The sequence below is a fragment of the Myxine glutinosa genome, chromosome 8 (assembly GCF_964187855.1).
Source record: "Myxine glutinosa chromosome 8, kmMyxGlut1.1, whole genome shotgun sequence".
Taxonomy (NCBI): Eukaryota; Metazoa; Chordata; class Myxini; order Myxiniformes; family Myxinidae; genus Myxine; species Myxine glutinosa.
Genome location: NC_136268.1, coordinates 8,890,185 through 8,904,987, shown reverse-complemented (window position 1 = coordinate 8,904,987; position 14,803 = coordinate 8,890,185). Strand labels below are relative to the sequence as shown.

Below are 14,803 nucleotides of genomic sequence, written 5' to 3'. Positions count from 1 at the left end.
TCAGGAAGGGCATCCGGCCGTAAAACATTGCTTCAAATAGGGGACCGAAAAACAACAACAACCACGGTTCCCGAAAAAGGCCAACCCCCGCTTTGCGGGGAAAAATGGCCTCTAGAGGTGGTCTTTTTTTTTTTTTTTTGTTTTTCTCCTTGTTAATCCCCTTGCCCGCATTTCTTCTTCCACCATCTTTAGCCAAGTCTTTCTCGGTCTTCCCCATCCTCTACTTCCTTCTACCTTCATTTCCATCACTCTTTTCAACCAGTCACTTTCATCCTTCCTCAACACATGACCAAACCATCTCAACCTGTTCCTCTTCACAGCATCAATCACAGGCTCTATTCCCATCATCTTTCGCAATTCATCATTTGTCTTCCTCTCTGTGTCGTCGATGCGGTGGTGGGTTAGTATCCAGGATGCTGTTTGGGCCCAATTGATGGTGAGTCGGTATGGATGTTTTTTGCAGTTGCTCCTGATTGGTGGGGGAGGTTCTGAAGGATGTCGTTGTAGTGTATTTGGGGTGTACCTTTAATGTGTCTTGGGGTCTGTAGGTGGTTGGAGATCGTGGTATGGGTGATTATAATTGGCACTTATAGCTGCAAGGAGCTGTGCACCTCTTGTGTCCAAGTGGTCTTTGATTTTTAGCATTTCTGCCTCGGTGTCAGCGCTCGATTGGTGTCATTGATCTATATTATAAAGCAGGAGTGTCTGTCTGTCGGCCTGTCTGTCCCCAAACTACTCCCTCACCTTGATGGAATGTTTTGGGATCCCAGCGGATGTTGTAAGATAGGTGGTCGGGTTGTCGGCGACTAAACTGACACCCCTCACTGGCTTTGCGAGTGGGGAGGATGACTGTGACACCTTGCCAGGACCAAAATGTTACAACACCTGGAAAAGGGCAGATGGATTTTTTTCTCCTCTTCAATTTCTTCAATTTTTCTCCTTTTTCTCCAAGATTTTCGCTCTCTCCCACAGATCTTCCGATGTCCCTGTTCTCTGCTGTTGTACTTGTGTGCTTCCCTCTCTCTCCCCATCTTGTCTCCCGCTCCCTTTTTTTGTATGTTTTGTGTGTCTGTTCGTTGTTGTGTTTTGTGATTGATGTTAGCTCTTACACGAGCCTCGATCTTGCATACAAAATTTTTTTTTTACCTCCCATAGGGGGCCAACGGCCATCCAGTCAGTAAGGAGATGGTGTCTCCTAAAAAACGACCCATCTGGTTTGTACCGGTTCAAGTCAAACCAAAGACTTTTAAAATGGCACGTGCTGCTTCCTTGCTTGAAAGGTATAGAGCACGGACAATCCCCATCGGTTGTCATCCATAGGGAGGAGGAAATTCCTCTTGAGGAAATGCCCTCTGAGTACGGTGACAAAAGCGGCGCAATTGTTATGACGTCGCTGGTACTCAGAGTATCCCGGGAATTGACGGTAGTGACAGCACTGCCCCCAATTTGTGTGTGTGTGTGTGTGTGTGTGTGTGTGTGTGTGTGTGTGTGTGTGTGTCAGCTATACTACCAGCTTCAGCCCATGTATTTAAAATATTTTAAAAAGATTTTCTTTTGGGGACCTTGCAGTGGTCACGACAGACAGGCGATTGCTGGAACAAGGTGGTCGCAAGAGCAGGTTTAACTGTGTAAAAATTGCCTTTTACCCAATGAGAAGTTTCATATACAGTAATGAAAGTACCTGTAATAACAGGATATATGTAGCATTGTCAAGATCTTCACCTGTGCATTGGCTTTTCTATTGTGGTGACTTGCGATAACCTATGATTGTACCAGGTAAAACGCACACCATGGTGGGCACCTCTGGAAACCCAGGTGTGATCCCTCGAGCTGTTGGTGACCTCCTCCAAGCATCTCAAGCTGCAGCAGAGACCAAACTCTGGACCGTTTCTTTTTCCATCTCATACCTGGAGATATACCAGGAGAAGGTGAGTGCATCCCATCACATTCAAATCCTCATGCTATCACTTGGAAACAAATGGATCCTCTCCTTCTCGCACTGACACCTGATATATTCTTGATGACTCGGTGTTGTTCTGTACATGCAGGTGCGTGACCTTTTGGACACCAACAAGCAGGACTTGCCCATTAGGCAGGACCGCAGCGGTGCCATCCTGGTTCCTGGGCTGACCGAACGAGTGATTGACAGCTACACGCAGTTCGAAAGGATATTCATGCCAGCTAGCAGGCATCGCATGACGGCCAGCACTCAGCTGAACCATACATCCAGCCGCAGCCATTCGCTGCTCATGCTGCGTGTATGTGCTTTCTATTGTTGGAAAGGGGTCATTGCTGCTGATGGTTTCAAGGATAATATTTCGTGCAACTTAACTGGAGTGTGGTTTTAACTACTGTGCACACGTTCTCAGGTGGTTAAGGCAGAGCAAGTCGCCCCTTTCAGGCGTTTTTTGGGAAAACTCCACCTTGTTGACCTGGCTGGGTCAGAAGATAACAGGCGAACAGGCAATAGTGGTGTAAGGTGAGCTTCAAACCGACAATTTACCTGTAAGCTCTGCAGTGTTATTTACAGCCGAACACACATATTTGTTTGGCAATCTCAAAGGGATCACTCGTAGGATTATGGCATCCGGACTACGTTCATTACTTGTATAGGTTGTCAAGATGATTACGTCTTGCAGGCTTTTACCAAGAACATCTGAAAAAGTAAAAGATTATCAAAATTTTGTATAAATGTTTGTGGTGAGGGGTGATTATGGAGACGTTGTCCTCTCTGGCACCCCTCACTCTTCCATGTGCCTTTGGTGCTCATTATCTTAACCGATAAGCTATGATGCCCCTCCTTCGGTGAAGGTCTTCGGTGAGGGTGAAGGTCTTCATTATGGCACAATGATATTTGTCATATTATATCATATCCCTGGTGTTGGGCTAGCGGCTAGGGTGCCAGCTTAGGATCCAAGGATCCTGGGTTCGAATCCCGGCCGATCGCTGAATTAACGCCAGGGGGGTTGACTCAGCCTGTCATCCTTCCGAGGTCGGCTAATTGAGTACCAGTTCACTGGTAATTCCCTGTGTGTCGTAAAAAGGCGACAAACAGGGTTGGCGGCAGGAAGGGCATCCGGCCGTAAAACATTGCTTCAAAAAGGGGACAAAAAAAACAACAACAACCACGGTCCACGAAAAGGCCAACCCCCGCCTTGCGGGGAAAAATGGCCTCTAAACGGTGGTTATATCATATCATTCAATGTAAGATGACGACACCATACAGAAGATTGTCATGGGACCCGCAAGGCCAACCCCCGCTCTAGCAGGGAAAATGGCCTTAAAATGCATGTTGTTTTATTGTTGTTGGTGTATGATATCATATTATGATATTTATATTACATTTATTAATGATATCATATCATGATATTTATATTACATTTATTAACTCAACTGGACTATGTCCAGCTGAGTTTTTGTCGACACCCAGTGTCCGTCGTCCGTCCGTCGTCCGTCTGTCGTCCGTCTGTCTGCCTGACTGTCTGTCTGTCGTCTGTAAACAATTCGACGTCTACGCTCTAAAAGTCACAAATATTGATCAAATTTGATGAAACTTCTTATGCAGCATCTTTAAGACAAACTAGTTTGGGATTGCATTTGGGTGTTGCACGCCCAAAAATGGTCGCGGCAGGGCGACCATATTGAAAAATCAATTTTTGTCAATCTGGTACTTCCTAATGTAGCTGGAAGGTTGAAACTTGGTGTGTAGACAGTATGTAACAAACCTCAACACATATAATAAATTCAAGTCTGAAATCTGAAAAAAGTAATTGTAGTTTTACTTTTCATGCCTCACTTAAAACTCAATTTTTTCTAGTTTCCTGTTTAAACATGAGATATCTTCAACGTTACTGTACCTCTTTAGCACATATAAACTATATAGTTGTGGTTCTATTATGCATATTCTAACCATATTGATATAGACCAGTTGAGTTCAGGTTCCCTGAAACCTCTAGTTAATGATATCATATTATGATATTTATATTACATTTATTAATGATATCATATTATGATATTTATATTACATTTATTAATGATATCATATTACAATATTTATATTACATTTATTAATGATATCATATTATGATATTTATATTACATTTATTAATGATATCATATTACGATATTTATATTACATTTATTAATGATATCATATTATGATATTTAAATTACATTTATTAATGATATCATATTGTAACGAATTTGAGAAGTGTAACGGTTTTGAGAAGTGTAACAATTTTGGAGAAAGTGTAACGAATGTGAAAAGTATGGTTTTGTTGTGTGTAACACCCTCGTAATGTCAATAATGGTCGCAGCCGTCCTCCTAGTTAATTCCATGAAACTTACACACAGGCCACGATATATCTTTTTAAATAGTTTATTTCCTTATTCTATGTAGGCTAAATATGTGTTTCCCACTAGATTGACTCTGCATTGCATCAAACGAAATAAAGCGTAGGCCCCTCCGATGATCCATGGCAGCTCAAGTGCCAGGGATTCCCCCACTTGAGCTTTGACAACAACCGTTTATTGCAGTACTGAACTGCTGTGCAACGTGACGGCGCCTTACCTGCAGCTGCTGACCGGTTTTCGCCATTTGCGGCCATTACGAACAAGGGGAGTGGCTAGAGAAGACGGGTCGCCCCCCTCGTCATAGGGGGGAGGAGTAAGTCGGCCCCGCTCATCCAACCCAGAACAAGGGGTTTGGCTAAGAGAGGGCGGAGCGGGAACCCCCGAGAAAGTGCGCGAAGGTTCGGTGAGGAAACCAATATAAGCCGCCGCGGGACGCACTCCACCCTCTTGCTCTGACCCCGCTCTCTTGCTCTGACCCCGTCCTCTTGCTTGCTGTCGCTCGTTGTTGCTGGGGAGAAGGAAGACGCCTGAACGAGCAGGTGTGTGCGAGCCATCGTGCGACCAGCTGCGCTGCAGCTAAGGGGGCAGCTAAGGGGCCGCAGGCCACGAAAAGGACGCGCCAGGCAGCAATCCACACCAGACCCTCCATTGCCTCCCAAAAACAACCATCCATCCTCAAGCCATACCTGCCTGCAATATCCCCCGTGTAAGTGTGAACGTCGTCTGTCCTAATCGTTGTCCTGGGGTTAAGTAAATTGACTAGTATAAGCTAACGATTCACTGTGTGACTGCTTCTTCCATCCATTGCTTGTAAATAACTTTGATCGCTCCTTCTTTTTGCTTGTGTGTATAATAAATCCTGTTATTCCTCCGTACTCTGTCTTCTTCTCTCTTCCTCTTTACATTCGGTCGCTTTAGAGGTTTCCCGATTGAATATCTGTGGTGCGATCTGGTCAACGTTGGGGGAGTCGGGCCAATCGGGGATCCTGTAACGGTCGCGGTTGACCATCCGCTCGGCCCATAATAACATATTAACCGCGTCCGTAACAATATTATAATATAAAAAAATAACCACCTTTAGAGGCCATTTTTCCCCGCAAAGCGGGGGTTGGCCTTTTTCGGGAACCGTGGTTGTTGTTGTTTTTTGGTCCCCTTTTTGAAGCAATGTTTTACGGCCGGATGCCCTTCCTGACGCCAACCCTTTTTGCCGCCTTTAACGACAAACAGGGAATTACCAGTGAACTCAATTAGCCGAATTAGCCAGTACTCAATTAGCCGACCTCGGAAGGATGATCAGGCTGAGTCAACCCCCCTGGCGTTAATTCAGCGATCGACCGGGATTCGAACCCAGGATCCTAGGATCCTAAGCCGGCACCCTAGCCGCTAGCCCAACACCAGGCTTAATGATATCATATTATGATATTTATATTACATTTATTAATGATGTCATATTATGATATTTATATTACATTTATTAATGATATCATATTACGATATTTATATTACATTTATTAATGATATCATATTACTATATTTATATTACATTTATTAATGATGTCATATTATGATGTTTATATTACATTTATTAATGATATCATATTATGATATTTATATTACATTTATTAATGATATCATATTACGATATTTATATTACATTTATTAATGATATTGTTACGGTTTTGGCGCGACCCTCTCGTTCCCTTACCAAGGGGAGATTAAGCCCCTTGTTTTCCTTGGGTCGTCGCAACCGCGAGACTTGAGTTGCCACTCCCGTGCAGACGCAGGACAGGGTTTCGGGACAATGTTCGCACGTACCTAAGTACCCCTGCCGCCACGGAAGCGGGATTCAAGTCTCGCACGAACCACGTGTAATTTGAGTGCACGCGAGCGGATGGCGCACCACGTGGTCCGTGCAGTTACCTTGGTATTGGAACCCGATTAGAGCGATATAATTCGTACCACGCTTAGTCAATAGATGGAAATTATGGGAACGATCAAATAGAAGGAAGAACACAGGTTTATTTACAGCTATACAAGGCGAAGAGACACAGAGCAGGCACTTAAGCAGTCTTAGCTTAAAGCCCAGACAATGGGCCCGTTCACACTCACAGGGGGAATGAATGAAGGAAGGATGGTTCATGTGCTGAACACGCCGGCTTTGTTGTTCAGGAACAGCTCGCCCGGCGTGGCCCTCTGCGGTCACAGCACGTCCCTCCCCGAAGGCAGGCAGGCAGGCGGGAGGGATCCTCGCAGCGCGTATCTCGAACAAAGGCAGGCAGGCGAATATGCGCGTCTCTCGCCCGGCTCGGCGGTTCTTCACAGCGCGATTTATGTAACGGCGCGCTTTCACTCTCGCAACTCAATTCAGGATCTGACTCATGTTCAATTCAACAGAGGACCCCGGCTCATAACTTGGCTCAGCACACCTCTCCTCAGAACTCGTAATTCAACACAGCGCTTCGAACTGATAACTCAAGCTCATCACTCAGCGCAGGTCCTCCTCAAACTTAGTTCAGCGCACCTTTCCTCAGAACTGAGGTGGGGGCTTTTGGGCACAGGGTTATATTGCCACGCCCTGGCCTGCCTCGAATGTTCCAAACCACGCTTTTTGCCGCAGTGCTAAGCCACTCCCCTCGAGTCCTGATTGGCAGCTCGTGCTTACCAGTCACTCCCACTTCTCTTGTTCCGCCTTCCTTCGGCTTGCCTCGACTTGTCAGGCCGGCCTCGTGGTAATTTGCGCCAAAACCCAAAGCATTGAGGCGGCATAAAACATTGGAAGGGGACCTAACTCTCATTATTCTACTCAACGCAAAACTACACATAGGAAAGGTCTACGCTTACACTTACGAAGAAATAACTGAGCTGAAACGAGGCTACATGTTGTAGTGTGACTAACTATGAGGGGAAATTAACCTTTATTATCAAAACACAAAACTGCAACGCTACCCCCCTCCCTCGTCAGACTCGTCCCCGAGTCGAACCCAACAACTGAAACGACCGGTTAGAGAATGACATGCAAAATTAACTTTACTTTTACATGTGACATATAGGTGTGGTTCCCCCTCACGTTTACTCTAACCCGTGTATGCGACAGTTTTAAAACACTAAATATGTCCCTCCTATTGCGTTGAGTAGCTATCTATCAGATTCATGCCCACAATTAACCGAATTCCGGAATTTGTCAAACTAAACACATAGCCGGTGGGCAGCATTTTTATATTCAAGCACAGAAACTTAATTTATTGACAATTCTATGACCCAGGACCTGTCCTTTTTGGAAGAGAAGATTGGAGGGGAGAGAAAGCACAGCAAAAACACAAAACACTCATCAATTAAATCATAACACTTGCTGCTTGCTTCTTGCATCTTGCTTCTTGCTTCTTCTGTGTGCATATATCAAACCGGCTAGCCCCCGGACCGGCATACAGGCCATTTTTAATCTTCAGGGCTATCTAAACTTACAAATCTTCTCATCCCTAGCAGACCCTCATAAAAAGGCACAACAAATGCTTTTATTTCATTTCTTTGCCAGGCAGGGCCAACCTTATGTGGTCCGACTGCGTGACATTAATGCCACTCAAAACAAGTGGTCCGAAGATGCAAGGTGATGTTGCAGCAAAGTGCTGCACAGCAGAGGTGCAAGGCCACAAGGTTTGTGGTCCATGAGTGTGTAAGGTGCAGCAAAGTGTTTGTGGCAGCAAAGTGCTGCACAGGTGCAGCAAAGTTACAGTAAAAGGGTATGGCAGCAAATGCTGCGCAGTTCGGCTGCACAGATGTAACAAGGGTGCAGCAGAAGGATACGGCAACAAAGTGCTGTGCAGTTCGGCTGCACAGACGTAACAAGGTGCAGAAAGGATGCTGCACCGGTCGATGGTGCTGCACAGCTCCACCTCCAAAGTGGTCCTGGGGTGGGGGGAGAGACGAAGCACGACCAGCAAAGCGGAAAGGGCGCAACGGCACACAGCAAAACAAGGTAATGCAATGCGAGGGGCGCGGAAGAGCGAGCAGAGCAGGCTCGTCCCTAGCCGTCCGTACCCCCCACCGTCGGCTTACACTACCCTAGCCCTCCTTTATTTACAAATTCGTCTCTACGTCTTGTCTCCCATATCCCCCTCTAATCCAAATTAGTCTCCTAATCCCTCCCAGGAAGGAAGGAATGGAACAAACACAATGTCTCATTACATCATGATGCGTCTTACAACTCAAACGGCTTTGAGAGCCTTGGTGTGGAGTTCTGTCCTCCTTGGTAATTGGCTGTGGATGGTGCGAAGGGATTTCTCATCTCCTAACTACACTACTGACATTTACTTTGTTAAACTGCCCGGGGTCGTACCCTGCCAATCGGCCTCTTTAAACTATGTGGTTCTAAAAACCCAAATTCCCATTGTCCACCCTGTGGTGCCATCTGAATTTGGGTCTCACTCCCACAAATTTTCTCTCTGTTACCTCACACAATTTCGGGGCTGAGTCATGTGGCTCTATCAGCAGGTCTACCTACCTGCGCACCTCCGCCACTGAAGTCGCCACCCGAGCTTACCTGCTCCTGCGACTACCTAACTGGGGAAGGCCCCTCCTGGCACTTTACCCCCTGATGCCCACCTTGGCATTGGGCAACCCGGGTCCTTCCTTTGGATCCTCAGGCCCCACTCACACTACAACGAACCGGCTCCCAGAGCCTACCTGCAGCCTCACCTGGCCGACAAACTACCAGTGGCGGAGTGCCCCAATAACCATATGCACCAATTAAACCACACGCCCAGCCATTCCACATACTCATGCACCCAACAAAACACTACTTGCTGCTGCCCGCACCACAGGTGTCAATATCCATACAAATTTTGCCTATGCCCTCTACCTGCCTTTACACTACCCCCCCAGGCATCCGTGAATGGGTTCCACCTCCCCCCATTCACTCATTCGCACCATGCATTCCACACCTTTTATTCCACACACCAAGCATTCCACACCACTTATTCGTACACCATTTATCTCGCACACCACTTTCCTCACACACCTTTTGTGCTCACACACCACTTTCCATACACCTCAACCAACACAATTCCATTTATCTCCACAATTCCTCACTAAGCACACAGCATCATCTAGCTGACTAATTTCCCCTAAAACTCGTGCTTCCCCGTCGTCCCGTTACACTATGCACTCCCTTCGTCATTATCATTCATCGAAACTACCTACATCCCCTCTATAGGTACAAGTGTCTACTTAAATCTCAGTCTCCTCTACTGTCTGCTAATTCCCTATCATTATCCTAGCCCTCCCTCGGCTAGCTTCGGTGCCCCATGGAGGTAACCATTGCTGGCACCCCCATGTGCCTATCACTGCCATCCCCCTAAACGAATGCTCATGAGCCCGGGCGCTAGGGTGCATCAAACGCCCTTAGGTTCTTGGATTTTAATGTCTATTCTCTCAAATGTTACACTTGTTGGTAGAAGTATGTATGCAAAAAATAAATGAAATCAGAGGTGGTCCTGGGTGGCCACCGGCCACTTTTATATATTTAGGGCCATTTTCTGGGCCGCACTATGTAAAAATGTTTGATTTTGTTATTTTACACCCAAACCTAGTCATGTTTGGTATCAAATTGAAGGTCTTGATGAGAGGAATACAAATATAACAATTTTATGCAAAAAACGATGGTTTGATAATTAGTTTGTATTTTTACATGAATGAAATCGGAGGTCTAATCGTGGGTCCCATACTAGTAGTCTAATAATATCCTTTATTTTCTTTCAGATGGCAGATAAGAAGACCAGATTAGCAAGTGCCATTTTTGGTCTTGGCAATGCTTTTACAGAAGCAGATGGTACATTGACAGGAGTCCGCCTCCCAACTTGCCGGCAGGTTCTTCGATGCGTGATGTGGTACATCCAGAAAGAAATATGTGAAGGCAAACAAACTCAGCCACTGAAATGGAAATCTGCCAGCATCGTCCTTATCCAGCTGAAAAAATTCTACACTAAAGCAAATATTCCTATGCTTTCAGACCATCAATGCTGCAAACTAATACTTGACCTTCTTAATGACAATAACAAATTGCGTCAAATACCTGTTTCTCGCCGAGAATCTCCAAGCACTTTGGCTAAGTTGCAAACCATGAATGAACGTCTTGATAAGACCTTTGGTGTATGGACAAAAGATGCAATGACAAACATTAAGAATGAGGAAGATAGAGTATTTTTAGAGTCAATGAAATCTGACAGAGTAGCCTCATTTGGTGGTGTTGACAAGAAGAAAGTTGATAAAGATCATAGAAAAGAAAAACGCCTCTTAGCGGAAGCTTCAAGACGAGAACGTCATGAATCATCCAGTGTACAAGAGATGACAATTAGTTCTGTATGCTCTGATGATAGTGACTCTGCAGATAGCTTGGAAGAAACTGAAGAAGAGGCGATTCCAGAGTTTCAAAGGAAGCGTAGTCACCACAGATCAACATATGCAGGTACATCTGCCTTTATTCCTCATGATATTCTGAAAAGACATTCAGTTGTGTCTGTTGCTACTCGACTAAACATAACTCCTGTTCAACAGGTTGCGCTCACCAAAGCTGTAATTCAAGAGGCAGGAGGTGATCCACGTCGTGTGGCCAAGTCGTACTCAACTGCTGATAAGGCTCGACGATCAATAACAAGTGCTATCGCCAAAGATATTCAAGAAAATTGGATCGCCCCAACAGCTGCAACACTTCACTGGGATGGCAAGCAGATACCAACGCTCACAAACAAGAATGTCAAGGAAGAAAGATTGCCAGTGTTGGTTGGGAATGCCACTGATGTAAAGCTACTGGGGGTGGCTAGATATCCTCCTGGAAGTGATAGGTCATCAGGTGACATCATTGCCGAGCACACTTACACGTATCTACATTCATGGAAGTGCAAACAATCAGTTGTCAACTTATGTTTTGACACAACAGCATCAAACACTGGACACGTTACAGCTGCCTGTGTTACCATTCAATCAAAACTGGACCGTGCTCTTCTGTGGTGTGCATGTCGCCATCATGTTGGAGAGGTAATCCTGGATCATGTGTTTGACGTTCTCAAAATTGAGGCATCAAAGTCTCCAGAAGTATCTTTGTTCCAAAAATTCCAGAAGAATTGGGAACGCATATCGCATGCAAAGAATGAAAGTTTAACCAAAATTGACATTTCCATGTACAATGACTATGCACAACAGCTGCTTTTATCCTGCAAAAACAAGGTTTTAAGCACAATCCGCACAAGCGCTTCATACTGTAGGGAAGACTACAAGGAAATGGCACAACTCTGCCAGGTAGTCCTCGATGATGATGTCACAAAACAAGGAACACTCCACAGACCAGGGGCCATGCATAAAGCAAGGTGGATGTCAAAGATTCTTTATTCCATCAAAATATGCCTACTTGAAGAGCAAATTTCTCTACTACCTCGAGGAACTGTAACAACACAACATCAACAGAAAAAACTGAAGGAGTTTGTTGTTTTTGTTGTTTATATTTATTGTGATTGGTGGCTCATATGTCAGTCTGCTTCAAATGCCCCATGGTTTGATTTGTGCTTTTACAAGACTCTGCTCAACTATAAAGCTGTCAACTCAACCATTTCAGTCAGCGCTGTGAAAGCCTTTGATAGACATTTGTGGTATTTAACCCCAGAACTGGTTGTTTTGGCACTGTTCAGCAATGCAATTCCTCAAAAGGATCGTCGTGCCCTTGCAGATGTGTTACTGGCCATACAACCAGATGAAATGCCAAGCACTCCAAAACACCGCTACGGTTCTGGATATGGCAAACCGTCATTTCCAAAAATTACAGAAGCGACAACCCTGGCTGATCTTGTGAACGAGGACTCGTGGTTTACAGTAAACCTTCTTCACCTAGATATGACCTTCCTAACAGAGGATGTTGACACTTGGCAGAACAATGAGCACTTCAAGGCAGCCAAGTCCATTGTGGATGGGCTTAATGTTGTGAATGACCCTGCGGAGAGAGCAGTAAAGCTCGCAACTGATTTTGTCTCAACTGCAAGAAGAGAAGACCACTTCCAAAATCTTCTTCAAGTGGTTGAATGTGACCGCAAAGCGAGGCCAAATTTGCGGAAACGAGCAAAGTTGGAGTAGTGACATTGGCGTTGTGCTTAATACATTTTCAAACTTTTAATCAATGAAAGTACAATACTACAACACTGTACTACAACTTTGTAATATGAAGAACGATTTTGGTTAATTTTACATTGACATGTAAGGTTGTTTTAACTGTTTGATATTAGGCATTTAGTAAAAGTAGGACTTTACTTTTGTATATAGGTATAATGGTTAATTTTACATTATCTTGTAGTTAATTTTACATTATCTTGTAAAGTAGTTTAGCTGTGGCCCTAAATGGCCCTAAATATATAAAAGTGGCCGGTGGCCACCCAGGACCACCTCTGATTTCATCTATTTTTTGCATACATACTTCTACCAACAAGTGTAACATTTGAGGGAATAGACATTAAAATACAACAACTTTTTGAAAATCATGGGGCGTTTGATGCACCCTACCGGGCGCGTGATGAATGGTCAAACTTCCATTCCCCCACCTAGGGTACACTATCCTCATCAGTCCGCTACACTCTACGAGCCTCTCCAAGTGGATGTACATTGTCGTCACGGCTCGGCCTCGGAGGGCAGAGCGATCCATTCGGGTGGTTGGTCGCCTGTAAGTGGTGTCCGTCCGGCATTTTTGATCCAAAGGGGGAGGTATGGATGGGCCGAGGTGCAGGGCCCCATCCCTGTGCGGGGCGTCGCGGTCCCACGCACGATGACCCAACCGGCCCCGGTCGGAGCACCGCACCCGCCAAGGTGCGCGGCTCCGAAATCTCCTACCTCCCCTCGAACCTCGCCGATTGCCTTTGCCGCCACGGCACGGCACCAACCATACAGTGCAGGGGCCAGCACGAATCGTGCACGTCGGTCCTTGTGAAACTGCCGCGGCACCGATCCCAGCCGGTCCCTGCTGCACACAACTCACCGGGGGCTCACATACGCTACCCGTACCACTAAACGCTACCCCGGTCGGTGTCGATGCTTGAGCCGCGTCCTCACACCTCACGACCCACTCTACACTTGCACAGCCAGGCGTCCCCGCGCCTTGCACACATCCCGTTACACACTTTTCTCACACACAGTCTGGTGTGCATTCTCCCTCACACTCTGTAACACACTCGGTTATCGCACACTCTTGCGCACACTTTCTCTCATACTTCGTGCCAGTCGCCCTCGTACACCGCACAATGGACCTTCCGCGACCGCCCGGGTCTCGTCTCTGTCCCAAGCGCGCCAAAAACCCGTTCGCGCCAAACACATTCGCGCCATTATTTCTCACCTCCTTCCCCGGCTTCCTTCCCCGGCTTCTTCGCCAGCACCTGTAAACCTCTATTGGGGTTAGCAAGCACGGCATCACGGTGTGAATACGAACTTTGTGTGCATTCCATTTCTTCCCTCTGTGATTCATTTTCCGATTCTACCGTCTCTTCGGCCCCAATTATTTCTTTAATTCCAATCATTTCTTTTTCCTCGACGACCGCCGGCGCCCATGAAATTTCGTCTTCCAATTCGACCTTCCCCGGCGCCCCCGACATTTTCGTCCCCAATTCGACGATCGTCGGCTCTTCTACAATTTCCTGTTGCGTCGCGACTTCATTATCCCCGGTCAACTTGGCTGTGCCTCGCTCAAGCTCGCTCCCCACGCGTTCCTCACACCGCGTCACCTCGTCGCGTACCAATGCGACCTTCCCGCTCAACATGCGCCCAATGTCCTCCCCCGCCTTTTTCATGTCACACCTGGATTCCTCCCTCATCTTTTTTAATGTCTCCCCTCCGGTGTCCATTCTTTCATTTATTTTATTCATCATTTTTTAGTCCCCGCATTTCGTCCTTTTGGGCATCAATTATTTCCCTTTTTGATTTGTCCCCCATTTCTTTCATGGATGCTGTTATTTGCGCCATGAACAATTGCATGTACCTTGGCACCGCGGGCTCGGCTTCCGCCGCCACGTGCGAGGCGCCGCCATTTTCTTTCCAAGCTGTCGCACCCTCATCTGCTTCCACTACCAACTGTCTCTCCTGGTCTTGGGTCATCAATTTTTCCTCTATTTCTACCCCGACCGGCATTCGACCACCTTGGCCAGCCATGGTACGAATATAATTTGGGTTTTAAACTAAATTTCGTTCGCTCGTAATTTCGAGTGCGTGAAGCGCACTCCAGGTCCAATCCCACTCCCGGACACCAAATGTTACGGTTTTGGCGCGACCCTCTTGTTCCCTTACCAAGGGGAGATTAAGCCCCTTGTTTTCCTTGGGTCGTCGCAACCGCGAGACTTGAGTTGCCACTCCCGTGCAGACGCAGGACAGGGTTTCGGGACAATGTTCGCACGTACCTAAGTACCCCTGCCGCCACGGAAGCGGGGATCAA

General features: G+C 46.3%; 1 protein-coding gene across 4 annotated transcripts in view; it reads left to right on the top strand.

The window, feature by feature from the left end:
* Positions 1 to 14,803, top strand: part of KIF22 (kinesin family member 22) — a 40,507-nt gene that overhangs the window by 8,074 nt on the left and 17,630 nt on the right. For all 4 annotated transcript variants that reach the window (XM_078782887.1, XM_068123966.2, XM_068123965.2 and 1 more), the window contains exons 5-7: positions 1,777 to 1,928; positions 2,049 to 2,258; positions 2,370 to 2,479. In XM_078782887.1, coding sequence (XP_078639013.1) covers positions 1,777 to 1,928; positions 2,049 to 2,258; positions 2,370 to 2,479 — 472 coding nt within the window. The remainder of the gene's footprint in view (positions 1 to 1,776; positions 1,929 to 2,048; positions 2,259 to 2,369; positions 2,480 to 14,803) is intronic.